Genomic DNA, 14,298 nt, shown 5'->3' on the forward strand with positions numbered 1-14,298 from the left:
AATTCAATTTTATTTATATAGCGCCAAATCACAACAAAAGTCGCCTCAAGGCGCTTCATAGATACAGAGAAAAACCCAACAATCATATGACCCCCTATGAGCAGCACTTTGGCGACAGTGGGAAGGAAAAACTCCCTTTTAACAGGAAGAAACCTCCAGCAGAACCAGGCTCAGGGAGGGGCGGGGCCATCTGCTGTGATTGGTTGGGGTGAGAGAAGGAAGACAGGATAAAGACATGCTGTGGAAGAGAGACAGAGGTTAATAACAGATATGATTCAATGCAGAGAGGTCTGTTAAAAGACTGGATCGACTCAGAGGAACGAATGTAAGGAGTCTGGGAGCTACGACAGCAAAGGCCCGATCACCTCTGGACTTCAAACGAGACCTCGGTTGCATCAGGAGTTTGATTGGAAGATCTAAGTGACTTATTAGGGAGTTCGTTTATTAGGGAGTTTATTAGGAAGGAGTTTGCATAGATAGCTGGGAGCCAAATGATTTAAAATTTTAAACGTAAGCAAAAGAATGTGTTGCTTCTTCTTACTTACATGTTTTTTTAATATCTGAGTAATAAATTTGATAAAGTAAAAAAAAAAAAACAATTAATAAACTGAAATTTGCCACAAAATAATTTTTTGCATGTGGTGACAAAACATAAGCCGGATGACAATCAGGACAATATTCAGTTTAGTTTTTAAAACTTAGGAAACAATCTTTATTACCAGGGGACACTGATTAATGCAGCATCGATCACATTAATGGATTCGCTAACGAGGTACGAGTACAGGTTGGGTTTCTAAATAAGTTATAACATACAAGTAGAAGAAAAATGTTTAAAAAATCAATTCACTTTCCAGTAAGCACTGAATTAACAATTTACTGATTTAAAAAAATTGAGCCATCTACAAATTGTCAACCATATTTCACAACAACACAAAATATAATCAAAAAAACAAAAACAGCTAATACAAAATCCATCAGCAAACGTTAACATCAGGGTGTAATTTAATCAGCAAAGCTTTAGATCAGTGCACACCGGGCAGTGAATATCAACTGTGACCCCTTTACGTGTAAATGGGGTATAATAGCACCAGTAACAAATCAGTGTATGACAAAGAAACAACCTCGAGAATAAAGGACGAAGCTGGTGATGTTCTGCATTTTCCTGAGTGCCAATAAATCCCATAAAAAGACCAAAATTATTAGCGTGTTAGCCCACACGTCACTTTAAACTTTAATACCCCAGGTTTTTATGGTGCAGTAATTTTCTCAGATAGTTGGATGCTGTGTTTTTATTAAACACTATTCAGCCTGGATGAAATGGTGCATTTCTTGGGGACTAATTTCAGTGGCAGATTAATTTCTGTTTGGTCCTCTAGTGAGTTTTTTTCAGCACTTGGACAAGACGAATACAGACTATCACCATCTTTCCATTATGATTCTACCCTCACAAAATGCTCTGAGGCAGACCTGAATCAGGATCTTTGTTTTTTAGTTGCTCAGTGACTCCAATGACTCAGGTCCACGTCTCCATGATGGGATATGAGTGAGGGTTGGCGTGAGGTGAAGGTTAATTCTTGGTGCTTATGAGGGTTTGGTACAGTGGCTTCACAACAATATGGAGGAACAGGGAGCTGTCCATGAGATATTCAGACGTCCGGCGGTACAGGTCAGCTTCGGCCAAGAAATCGCCGTTTTCCTCCGTGCTCTGGTGGAAGTTGTAGACGTGCTTCACCACCACCTTCCCCTGCTGCTGAGCCATCACCAGCACTGTCTTCTGGAAGCTCACTCCGGCAAAGTCGGTGCTGGACGTGGCAGGCGTGATGATGATGCGAGGACGCCCGCCATCTACGCGAGTCGGCTGCATGGCGCCCGTCTCGGTGTACATGGGCCTCATGCTCAGGGGCAACCAGCGCGGGGAGAACAGGACGTTCCAAGTCACGCGTTTGTTGGCGTCATGGTTGCTGGGCCCCAGCTGGGTCTGGAAACTCATGCTGCGGTCGTCCCGTGTCGGGTTGTTGATGATCCAGGGGGACCCCCACACCGGGGACAGGTAGTTCCTGGGCACAAAGAGGCTGCAGTTCACGTCAAAGTATTTGGCCATCTGCAGCGGCGAGGCCGAGTGAAACTGGTAGGACATGTAGAGCAGGTCGCGCACCGACTCCTGGTAGCGAGCCAGGATTGTGGACTGGGTTTGGAGGAGGAAAAGCTCCCGTGGGGGGATCATGGCGTAGCGCACAGCTCTCAAAGCGTTCTCAGCCGTCAAACCGTCCGGATCGTTCTGGATAATCCACGCCTCCAGGGCTGAGAAGAGCTCCATCTCACTCTGCAGGACGAGGTCTGAACGCTGCAGCAGGGACATAAGCAGCTGGCTGCTGATGGTCACCCACTCGCCGCTCTGCAGAAGAGACGACAGGTTCCAGGCCATGTACTGAAGACAGCTGTCCCTCAGAGTCACATCCCCGGCCTGCAGGCCGTACTCGTACCAGCCTGCCACGTGGCCTGACGGGGTGTCCCTGGCCAGATTCTGGGTCATGTACTGGGTGATGCCCTGCTGGAGACTCAGCACCTGATACTTAGTGGCCAGCTTGTGTAGAGGAGTGGCCTGGTCCAGACGCAGAGAAAGCTCCCCACAGTACAGATACCTGCACAGAGAAGAGAAGCTGACTCCATGAGCACTGCTGGGTGTATTTTAGACATTCTTAGAGTCATGCTAAAGCTGGAAAAGCTTAACTCTTAGCATCCACTGCCAATAAGTCTAGAGTTAGGTTTAGGGTTTTGACTATGATACCTTTCAAATTAGGTATCATAGAAAAATTAAGTTAACTTTTTCTGTTAATGCGGTTGCAGGTAACTGGGACCATTATTTACTAAATTACCAACAGTACACATCAAAGGAGCTGAGGGTAACTTTCCCAAAGATTAGTACATCACTGAAATTTACAACCACAGAAATTGCCCCCTGCTGGTTATTAAAATGAATGCAAGTTTAAGGCATTTTCCACACTGATGCTATGTCCCAAAACCTAGCCCGCATCCTTCGGAGGACCCGGTCTTCGCGGTCTACGTGGGCCGGGTCCTTCAAAGACCGAGAACGCCGGAAGTGCGAGGCTGTGAAATGGGACGGTCTAGCCTTCAGATTTGCGTCACCGCTGTCTCGGTGGTGTTTAATAAACTCAGCTGTCTGCTCCTCGCCATCTAAAATATAGCAGGACACTGGTGTAAATTCTCAACCATCTCACACTTCTGTTTAATCAGTTTTCTGTTTGACGTTTATTCAGCTGTGTGAAACCCACGGAGGATTAATAAAGTTTATTTAAGGTAATCTAATCTGATCATTTTAATTTCAGCCAAACTGATTTACTCAGGAACAAATAAAACACTGAAAAAAGCCAACCAATAGTTATCTAAATGACTTATATATCATGTTTAACATGGGTAACGACAGACCCGCGAGGGGGGGGGTTGAAAACGATGTGCCGGGAGTTCACTGTTCCCACCGGCTCTAGTGACCCCTTGAATCTCCGGATAGCTATCGATCTGATGGGTAACAGACGTCTCCGAAAACATCAGAGCACTTGTGCAAATATGTGATGTCTGAACGTTTTCGTCTGAACATATTTTAAAAGTTTATTTGTGACCCAGAAAGTGTAATTAGAGTAATATTAAAACTAAGTAGCTGCCGTCATTGTTGGAAACTGGGATTGGCTGGGCCGCGAAGGATAAGCCCGACCCATCGTTCAAATTCGGGGGAATGAAGGACGCATTTTTCGGCCGTGTTTGGAGCAGCCTTCGAATTGGGACAGCCTTCATCGCCTGGCAGCAGAGATGGGCAGTAACGTGTTACTTGTAACACGTTACTGTAATCTGATTACTTTTTTCAGGTAACGAGTAAAGTAAGGGATTACTATTGCAAAAACGGTAATTAGATTACCGTTACTTTCCCGTAGGAACGCTGCGTTACTGCGTTACTAAAACCGTGATCTTTTTGCGAGAATGTCTCATGACAGTGACGTAAGCGAGTGCGACGTTCGTGACAACAGCTGTGTGCAGATCAACAATGGATCATATATCGAGTGCAGAGAGAGTATGAGCGTGCAGCGTTTAAAGCGTGGAAGTACTGACCTTACTTTGAGTTTGATTCCATAAAAAGTGACAAAAACATTAGTGTCCGTTGTGCGTGGGAAGAAAACTTCTTTTTACAGCGAAAAAAACCCCTAAACTTCCAAACAAGCACCGAGTAGCTACGACGTAATGGGAAACTCACAGAGAAACTCGCGGATTCTTCCACTGACCGCTGCACACCTGCACCAGGGTAAACCTCCGCCTACCCCACTCCTGCTTTACAGGTGAAAATAGAGCAACAGGACCGCTAGTCTTTGACTTTATTTATTTTCTGCTGTGTTTTACTTGCATCTATTTGAAAGACTGAGTGTAAACACAAAATATTTTATTTTATGCGCTGGAATGTGCAGAAAATAGGTTTAAATGTTAAACTAATTTCTTCCAGTCAGAGAATGTTGCATATAATTAAATTTTTGCTTGATGCATAAAGTTAAAAGATTAAAACTAATAAAACAAGTTTTAAAAAGAGACTTTTCCATTTGATTACATTTTGTATGATGATTATGTAGAAAAAGTAGAATTGGGCTGAAAGATCTATCACTTTATCACCTATTCAGGTTGTAAATCGTGTTTTTAAAAAAGTAACTAAGTAATTAATTACTTTTGAAAATAAGTAATCAGTAAAGTAACCGGATTACTTTTTGGGGGAAGTAATCGGTAATTAGTTACTGATTACTTTTTTCAAGTAACTTGACCAACACTGCCTGGCAGTGAGGTAATCGGTCTACAAATGCAGCCTCCAAAGGATGCGGCCTACGTTTTGGGACACAGCTTGAATCTTTTATATACAGTCTCTGCTTTAAAGTATGACAGAACAGGGGTATTAGCAAACTAACTTAATGATAGCAAAAAATAATAATAAATCCCAATTTAGATTCACACAGAGAAATGTTAGCCTTCGTTTGTCCCCTTAAATCCATAATTTACTTAAAAATCCTTTTCCTCACATACAAAATCTTGAATCATCAGGATTCGTAATATGTTAAAGACCTCACAGTGACCTCAGGTGACCCTAAACCTCTCTTGCTGCTCCAGCAGCTGGAAAGCATTCTTTGTTGATAATGACTGAGAATGAGAAAAAGTCAGAACAGTGGCCTCCTTTCATGATGATTTCCCCCTCACAGCACGCCCACACGAGAGTGCTCTCACGTAGTCATGAATCCAGCTATTTTTGTTATTTATTAAATTTCCCTTAAAGAAAAAGCACTTGGATGAGCCGATTAATGATCCAAACATCAAACCAGAGGCAGTTAACAGAAAATTCACCTTAAGTTAACATCAAAACCAAGTGGTTCTCTTTAGAACAAGAAGGTTTCATCGAAGCAGAATAAGAAAAATAAGCGTAATGTGTGTTTTGATTAATCTCATTAGCAGCTGAGATAAAAATAGATTTGCTTATTGATCGCTGTTGCAGGCTTCTCGGTGCTGCTACACTACAGCAGATGCTACCGAACAGCCCAGCACTTTCCTCATTAGTCAATTTGATTTACATTGTACTCATCGATGGGCTCATATTTAGAGCTGCAGTTTCACACTTCCTCCCTCTAGAGGGTGTGCTAACTCAATCAAACTTAGTTGAAGTGACCCTGAAGGACAAAGGTGTATGTTCCCCTGAAGCTGGGGGGGAGGGGCTTCCTCTGTTCCCGCCTCACCTGATAAACTTGTCAAACACAGCGGCACAGTCGGAGCTCTCTCTCAGGACCAGCATGCTGCTGTTGCGGCTCAGCAGGATCTCCTCAAATACAGGACTCTGCAGGGAGAGCACCAGGGCGTGGGCCTGGATCACCTTCACCTCGTCCGCGTTGGGTGTCTCCACCCGCAGCGACACGTCGCTTCCATTGCCCTGAATCAGGAGGGCCTCCAGACGCTGCACCAGGACCAAGGAATGGCTGATGGTGTCCCAGTGGCTGCCACCATCCTGGGCTCCTTCAGCTTTCGCCATGCCTGTTGTTTTTTTTTTGACAAAGCAGAAGCAGCTGGTGCATTTAAAGGATTGGATGCATTTCATAAATAAAACAAAGCTGCGTGTGAGTTATTTATTAGGGCAGAGAGTGGGGTAGTATCATCCAAATCCATGCCATTGATCAGCCCAGCTGCGCTCGCTGTCTGGATAATGAAGGATTGTGGGTCATGTTTAATTAAAGCTTTGTCTCAGCTGAGGCGGTTGCATCGCAGCGCACCCCCGCCACCCCTCCTTCCTCTGCTAGACCACAGAGTTACTGTAACTGCGGGGATGTGAGCCTCGATTCATATTCTCAAAGTATAGTTGCTCTTTCTGATTCATTATAAATATTTGACACTTTCTTCCCCACGCTGACACAAACGGAGCGCGCTGTCGACTTCTGTCTGTCAGCTGTGATGTTCAAAGGAGTCTGAAGGAGAGGAGAGCATCCTCAAAAGAGTCCAGATGATGAGAGAACCACAGCAAACAGAATTTTAAATAGTGTGTTTGGCTAATATTTGAAGATTCACTCAGAGAATACAGTCTCTCTGGTTTTTGCACATTCTTAGGGAGCTTACACAAAATATTTGGTCTGAATCATGTGTTTATATTTAAAAAAATGTCCCCCACATATATTTTTTTGTTCTCTGGAGCTTTGAAGACAACTGCTTTTATTTACCTATTCCGCCACCAGTTGTGTTTGGTTAACATCTGCTTCTTTTTTATAATTGTTTTAGCAGTTTTAAACACCCAAAGTTGTTTTTTTCTTTACCTTTTAGCTTCATATTTAACATCAAATAAAACCCAAACCTAACCCCTGATTGATTCCCAGCGAAAAAGTGGATGTCAAGAGTTTAAAAAAAACTGAGAGCCACTGTTACTGTACAGCACTTATTATTAGAAATAAATCTACTACTCATGCACACGAGAGACCAGTTTCAAATGCATGTAGGAAAGTGCACCAATATGAACTATTTGATTGTAAACTGCTAAAAATAAATACCAGTAAGCCTGAGTTTGAAAAATACAGCTGCCAAAATGTAAAAAGTGATCTCAGTGAAAACTGTTTCCTGCTCCTTTCACAGTTTGGCTGAGGTAGCATCTAGAAAACACATCCTTTGTACTCGTTTGCTCTGAAAATCAAAATCTGTTTCCATGAGAATTAATTCAGTTCACTTTATAGAGACATTTACAGATAAATAAGGCAATCTTACAGAAAGACAACCCAACGATCTTCTAAGAGCAAGAATTGACTTTTAACACAAAGAAACTGCTGCACGTCTCAGATGTTGTGTATTTGTGCTGAGCGTACCTGCAGCAGAAGCGGCAGCCTCCATCTGAAGGCAGACGGCCAGAAACAGCATCCCAGCGTGGACGCGAGCAGCCGGTTTCACCATCTTTTCTCCTGACTGTCCTTTCCCGTCTATCCTGGAATTCTGCTTCCTGTTGTTCGGAGGATGATGGGGTCTGCGCCCGATTGACGGATAAGACTGGGGGTTCTTCTCCTCACCGCGTCCAGCCCACCACCACTACCAACACCATCGATTTGTGGGTGGAAGCAGGCCGGGGTTGTTTCCATGACTACCGCTTTGATCCTGACTTTCCTATCCTTGGGTATCAACGCTGGCTGGACATCATTGATCCAGCAGTGATGCTGCGGGGAACTAACAAAGCTGAGGCTGGGGGGGGGGGGGGGGGGGGGGGGGTAGAGCTGGGATGTTCAAAAAGAAGAAAAAACACAGTCATCTGATAATTTATTAATGCCTCCAATCATCCAAGTTGTCAAAGAAAACACAAAAACATCTCATATAATCTTAATTATTTATATTTACTTATATATAACAAAACAGTCCTGACCCTGAAGGTGTGCTGTAGTATCTGGCAACAAGATGTTAGCATTAGTTAAGTCCTGGAAGCTGGGATGTTTGGATACAGGTCATACATGGTCTGGAGATGGGCCGTGGTGATCAGACGGCCATATTCCGAAGCTCACGTGCCCATCTTTGGTGCCTTCAGCAGTGAACGGGGAGTCCGCATGGGAACGCTGGCTGGTCTGCGGCTGTGCAGTCCCGTACATAACAAACTGCAATGCTCTGTGTTTTCTGAGAGCTTTCTATCAGAACCAGCATGAATGTTCTGCAGTTTGAGCTGCAGCAGCTCCCCACGTGCATCTGTGAGTCTTGGCTGCTCATGACCCTGCTGCTGCATCACCACAGCTGCATTTTTGGAGATCCATTACCGTTTGGCTCTGGTCAAAATCCCCCAAATCCTTATGCTTATGCTCAGCTTTGAAGATTAAATGTTCAGCATGTTAATAAAGAAAAAATGATCATATTTAAAATCGAAGGAATAAGTAATGATGTGGGCGTTTGTCTTGTTGGAATGGTGTGTAGATGTGTTGATGGTTAGAAGAAGAAAATATCGAAGTGTGTGAGAGAGCTGTCAATATTTTTTTCCTAATGGTTAAATTTTGTTTTGTTAAGAAGTTCTGCTTTCAAAGAACATACCACACACCATCAGAGACACGGAGACACAGACTGGGGAAAAAGAGGCTTCAGAAAACAGCACAGTATGTTACTAAGTGATGGAGCTGTGAAGGCAAGTTTCATTTATATGTGCAGCCGGTTTTATAGCAGCAGGTAATTTGGGATCTGGGAAACAGGCTAAGAAGGAGCCGCAAGAACAAAATTATTGATTTAGATGTCAGATTCAGGGCTTGTGAAGCTGCTGTGAATGCAAGTCTACTTGAAGAAGCATAATTAGAGCGCATTATTTTGCTTTTACTTACTGACGATTGTTTCAGCTTATTACAAACAACCTATATGTGAGAAGGCTGCGTAGGACGCATTACATTAATTTAGACTAAATTAAAGCATGATAATGAATTACATATGCCCGGCCCCGAGTGAAACTGAATCACTTATGAACTCTTATTAGGAGTAAGAGTGGGAGACGTCTGGAGCGGGCTCACGGGACTGTTAGTGGCGCTGTCAAGCTTTAGTGGTGGTATGGACTAAATAGTCCTATTCAGTTACTGTAGTAATCCATTATGTCCAGAACGACTCAAACCCTTCATTTAAGACATGAAAGTCAATCAGTCCAGAAAATGATAAAATCCCACGAGGCTGCCGCTAACAGATCAGAGACCACATCGATGCTTCCTGTAGTTCAAGCAGCAGACACATCAGCTGCTGCGAGGAGATTGAATCAGGCCTCTGAGACAGAACGGCTGCAAAGAAACCACTGTGGGGGGAGACCGAGGAGAAGGACAGAAATACATAGACTTTAGAGCAGGGAAGGTCTGGACTATCTGCATGTGGAGGAAGAGCAGTGAGGCTGTTTGCAGCCCCCTGCAGACACACACAGTCTCATTTGGTGGAGATTAGCAGGGCAACACTGGGACAAAAAACATCTGGAGGCTCTGTAACAGCTGGATCCCATAACCTGACCTCCAGAGTCAATCTAAACCCCCCGGAGATGGTTTAAGATGGTGACTCCTATTATTAATATTGTACACAGGATAGCAGTAGGAAGTGCCCCGATTATCAGTGTAGTTTTTTCCCCCAAAAATGACCCCAAAATAAATTGCACAACACATTTTCAAGCAATGCATTTAAAAAAAAAGGCAGAAGTAGCAAATATGATGTAAATTAAAAGACAGATTTACAGGTTAATATTACATTTTTTTTATTTTTTAGAAAAAAAGCTTAATAAACACTCCACTTTCAAAACCTTTGCATTTTTTTTATTATTTCATGGTTCAGGATTTAAATGAAAAGTTATCAAGTCAAATAAAGACCGGTGAACTGACATATTTAAAGCGTAGCAGTTTAATCAGGGATATCCTCCCGCCTGCATTTACAAAAGTGTGTCAGTCTGTTCACCCCGTTCACCACATGTGCGTGACACAGAGACACAAGCGATTTATTCACAGCTCCAGGCTACGGCACGCTTCATCAGGACCGTGAGTAAGTTAAACCGTCGATAACTGTCTCTAATTAATCTCCTCATAATCTCCTTTTAAATATGTATAAAAGCAAACTAAAACTCACAGCCGATGTCTTGGCTGTTTATGTTTATCGTGTTTAGTGCAGTCGATCCTAAATGATGCGATCATGTGACTTTTCTTATCACGGTCTGACTCTGGATAGAAACGAGGTCTCTGTGTCTGGATGTTTGCCAGCAGGTCAGTCAGTGATAGTGGACTTTTAGTGGCCTCGCCTTCCTCTAACATTATTTACTTAAATTATATCCAGTCACATTCATGGGAGCAAACATTTCCATCCTTTAGAAGATTTACAACCAGTCAGACTGGTCGTCTGCCTCCAGGCTTCCAGGTAGCTCTGATTTATGTCATAACATAATAAAGTGATGATGATAAAATTTCCTCCTGTGATGCTCACAGCTTTCTTTTAATTCAGCAACATTTCTTACCATAAGTAATGCTTTCGTAAACAAGTACAACACCTTTTCATAAAGAGAGAATCAGAGTAAACAGATACAAAAGCGAAAAACAATGTTAGAGGACCGTTCAACCTCATCAGCCAAAGCAACGGCAATATTAATGCAGAAAAAGGCTTTGACAAACTCTGGTGGTCCTTCCTACTTGGATATTTAACTCCACACCTACAGTCACCACATAGAACTGCTTGTTATTTTAGTACGTCAACATTTCAGCATCAAAATCTATTTAGTTTAGAACACAAAATTAATTTCTACACTGATCGTCATGTGAGCCAAACAGACTCAAGTGCAGATTCAAAGAACTTGGAATAAAAGTCAAAGGGTTTACTTAGAGAACACCAGGTGATAGATTATGCAGGGTAGAGGGCACCAAGGGTCCACGGCAAGGAGGGAAGGGTGATGCACGCTCGACTGCGATCACACACGCCATGCTCCTTCTCGCTCCACGCCACTCTGCCAAAACACTCACGCTCAGGAGTCCAGGAAGGGAAACAAGGAAAGGTCCAGGGTAATCTATATACAAGAAACAGACGATTAGATCGGCGCTAGCAAAGCGTTGAATTAAGCCAGAGCTACACTAACGCAGGTTGCGCAATGATCCAGCGATGAGAAGCAGTGAGCCACTGCTTTAAGTAGTGGCCATGAGAGTCGGGTTAGTGAGCGGCAGGTGAGTAAATCACAGGTGTGTGGGTGCAAGGAGCCAGAGGAGAGAGAGAGAAACATATGCCAACAGAGAGAGTTTGCCGGGGAGACACAGGGACCATGACACTGATAAAATATTACTGTATCTAAAAGAACCCACAAACTACATAACAACAAAAATATCAGACTTTCCATAAACTGGTTTAAATCAATAATTCTTTCAATAACAGAGAAATCCTGGAATCCTGCACAGCAACAGCCACACTTCTTGTTCCCAACAGGCAACATCAGGTACCGAGCTATAAATGTCTCGTCCAGACTGTCAGATTTAGTTCACCTAAACGTCACTCCTGGTATTTATACAGGTAGTCCCATTGAGACCCAATGTCTCATGTACAAGAGAGACTTATAAGAGAGAAAATGGGTCTGCAGGCACTTACTTTTTAATAATACCAGCTAACCAGATCATCAGATGGACTCATCTCAGTGAAGCCCCCAACTCTTGGATAGATTGTAACAGCGTCAAACTTCCAGACCTATCCTTTATCCTTCTTCTATTAAACTCCATTAAAGTGTTTCAAGAACCCGATAATCTCCACCTTGACAGCTTGGTGGAAAACCCTCGAGATTGGAAACCTGTAGTCTGATAAGCTCATGACAGCCTCTAATCGCATTCAAAGATTTGGATCAGGCAACAATCAAAGGTTTCCTACACTTCACAGCCCTTCACCCTCTACAAACATCTACATTTGTAAAAGAGATCTCAAATCTTTAACTTTAACAAACAAACAAAACTCTCTCAAAACTGTGCAGAGTAATTTCAGTCACAGAATTATTATCCGTCTCCCAAAGGACCTCTCAACTGTCTTTGGAGCCTGATTTTTGGATGGAAATTCACTCATTCAATGCAAAATCTTAATCACATAACACAGGTTGAATAATATGGGCTTCTCTGATTCTGACATTTGCGCTCAATGTACTCAAAACACCACAGATGCACATTTCCATGCATTATGGCTCTGCTCACCTTTGCAGCATTTTTGAGTTGAAATCCCTGAAAAGATTTCCTCCTCATTTGTGCTTACTTAGCATAACCTCCGTTTATCTTCCAACCAAGCTGTTTAAATTCACACTCACTGCTCTAACCATCTACAAGAAAAAAAAACTTGTTAACTAGAAAAATTGGCAAATGCTTAGTATTGATACCCTAATAATCTCCTAATTAATCACACATCAATGGAAATAGTTTTTGCCTCCATTAAAAAGAATCACAGCAAGTTAATTGGGTGAAATGAGATCTCTGTTTAACACACAACGTACAAACTACAAATATTATTAATTGTCAATCATAGTAAAGACGTATAAGTGTTACTGTATAAGACGGTAACACTTACTGTAGTTACATGCTGCGTCCACTAGAGAGCAGACTGACTGCAGCCAACATTCAGGACTGCTGTGCGGGATCACTGCATGGAAACACCAGGGATGGGAAGGAGTGCAGCACTTTATCACTGTAGCAGATCATGTAGCTGCAGATCAGCTGGAGACTTTGAGTCTGAATAGAATAGAATAGACCTTAAGTGTCGTTGTACATGACATTATGGGTGCTCCACAACAACTGTGCAGGAAAAACTAACAAAATACAAACCAGAGGAAAATGTATAAAACAAGACAAAGGCACACATTGGAGGACAAACTCCTTGGAAGTGCAAAAGAACTTGGTCTGAGTACAGAGACCATATGTGAGTGGACAGAGTGATGAGGGCTGCTCAGGCCATGGTTCAGATTGGTGTCATGGGTCCAGGTGACATCAGCAGAGATGTGGGTGCCCTGAAGGTGATCTAGTTTGGTGGTGAGGATGTTTGGTATTATGATGCTGAATGCTGAGCTCTAGTCCACGAAGAGCATCCTCATGTAGTGCTTCCTGTTCTCCAGATGGCTCAGTGCTCTATGAAGGGTGATGGTGATGGTGACGGCATCCTCCGTGGACCGATTTGCTCTGTAAGCAAACTGGTGGGCTCGGGTGAGGGGGGAAGAGAGGCTCTGATTTGCTGAGACACTATCTGCTCCAAACGCTTCAGACCTGAGGTCAGCCTGGTGAGGATCCCTGCCAGTTATAAATAACACTACAAATAAAGCCAAACCTAAAAGGATACAGATGCTTATGCAGAGTGAAATTCTCACACAGCAGAAATTCAACAGGACCTCAACAAAGCATCATAAGAACAGGAAGAACATAAATACTAACTGTCGAAAAGTCAGGTAATCATATGCATCTATATTCATTCAAAGTTAATTATGGCCATGTGAAATTAAAAAGGGAATAAAAAAGAAAGAAGTAGAAATAAAGCTGTCAGGGTGAAAAAGAAATAGTGAAAAAGGTAAGAGGAAAAGATGGGAAGGTTTTAATCCCGTAGCAACAGACTGTGATGGTGTCGGCTTTCTGTTTTGTGTATTTGATGAATATTCTTCCTCGTGTTGTCATATCTTATGTCAGTTTCTCTTTGTGGTTTGGATCACAAACACTGCTCTGCTTTATTTTGGTTGCTGGTATTGTCTGAGTCCCGTGTCCCCTTTTCAAACTAACAAGGACAAAACTATTAACTGTCATTATTGATCCCTTAACATTAAAGTGCAGCAGCTGCTTTACTTCTCATGCATAATTAATGAGAGTTTACTGTTAAAAATCAATAAAATTATAATTATGTGTACTAATGATTAGTAATGTATATTTATGTTACCTTTGACTGCTCTGTTATTCACTAGGGCGGTGACTTTATCATTTACTTTACATGTATGCACTGTAGCATAGCTGATAAGAGGCAGTTACTATCACAGTTTGATATTTACACACAGATTATGGGTTCGTTTACTTTCCCTCTGTGTCGAATATGCAGTTTAGTCAAAGTGAAATCAAAATCTGTCCGTTGTTGCTGATCTCAAACCAACCTGTTCTACTTCCTGTGGCTCATAAAGGAAAGCAGGTCACCTACGTCTGAACGCCCAATATCCTCGGCCAAGACACGAACCCCAAGATGCTCTTCGATGCGTCCATCAGCGTGTGAATGTCAAATAAAAAGCATAAAGTAATCTAAAAAAGAAAAAACTGCTTGATATTGTCAGTTCAT

General features: G+C 42.6%; 1 protein-coding gene across 1 annotated transcript; it reads right to left on the reverse strand.

Annotated features, from left to right (window-relative positions):
• Positions 1-683: 683 nt before the first annotated feature.
• Positions 684-7,505, reverse strand: btbd17a (BTB domain containing 17a). Its single transcript, XM_006793241.3, has 3 exons — positions 7,377-7,505; positions 5,775-6,066; positions 684-2,642 (listed from the first exon to the last, which is right to left on the reverse strand). The coding sequence occupies exons 1-3, from the start codon at positions 7,459-7,461 to the stop codon at positions 1,568-1,570; spliced, it is 1,452 nt and encodes a 483-aa protein (XP_006793304.1). The 5' UTR covers positions 7,462-7,505; the 3' UTR covers positions 684-1,567.
• Between the last annotated feature and the right edge of the window lie 6,793 nt (positions 7,506-14,298).

The sequence above is a fragment of the Neolamprologus brichardi genome, chromosome 8 (genome assembly GCF_056152115.1).
Source record: "Neolamprologus brichardi isolate AB-2024 chromosome 8, ASM5615211v1, whole genome shotgun sequence".
Lineage (NCBI taxonomy): Eukaryota > Metazoa > Chordata > Actinopteri > Cichliformes > Cichlidae > Neolamprologus > Neolamprologus brichardi.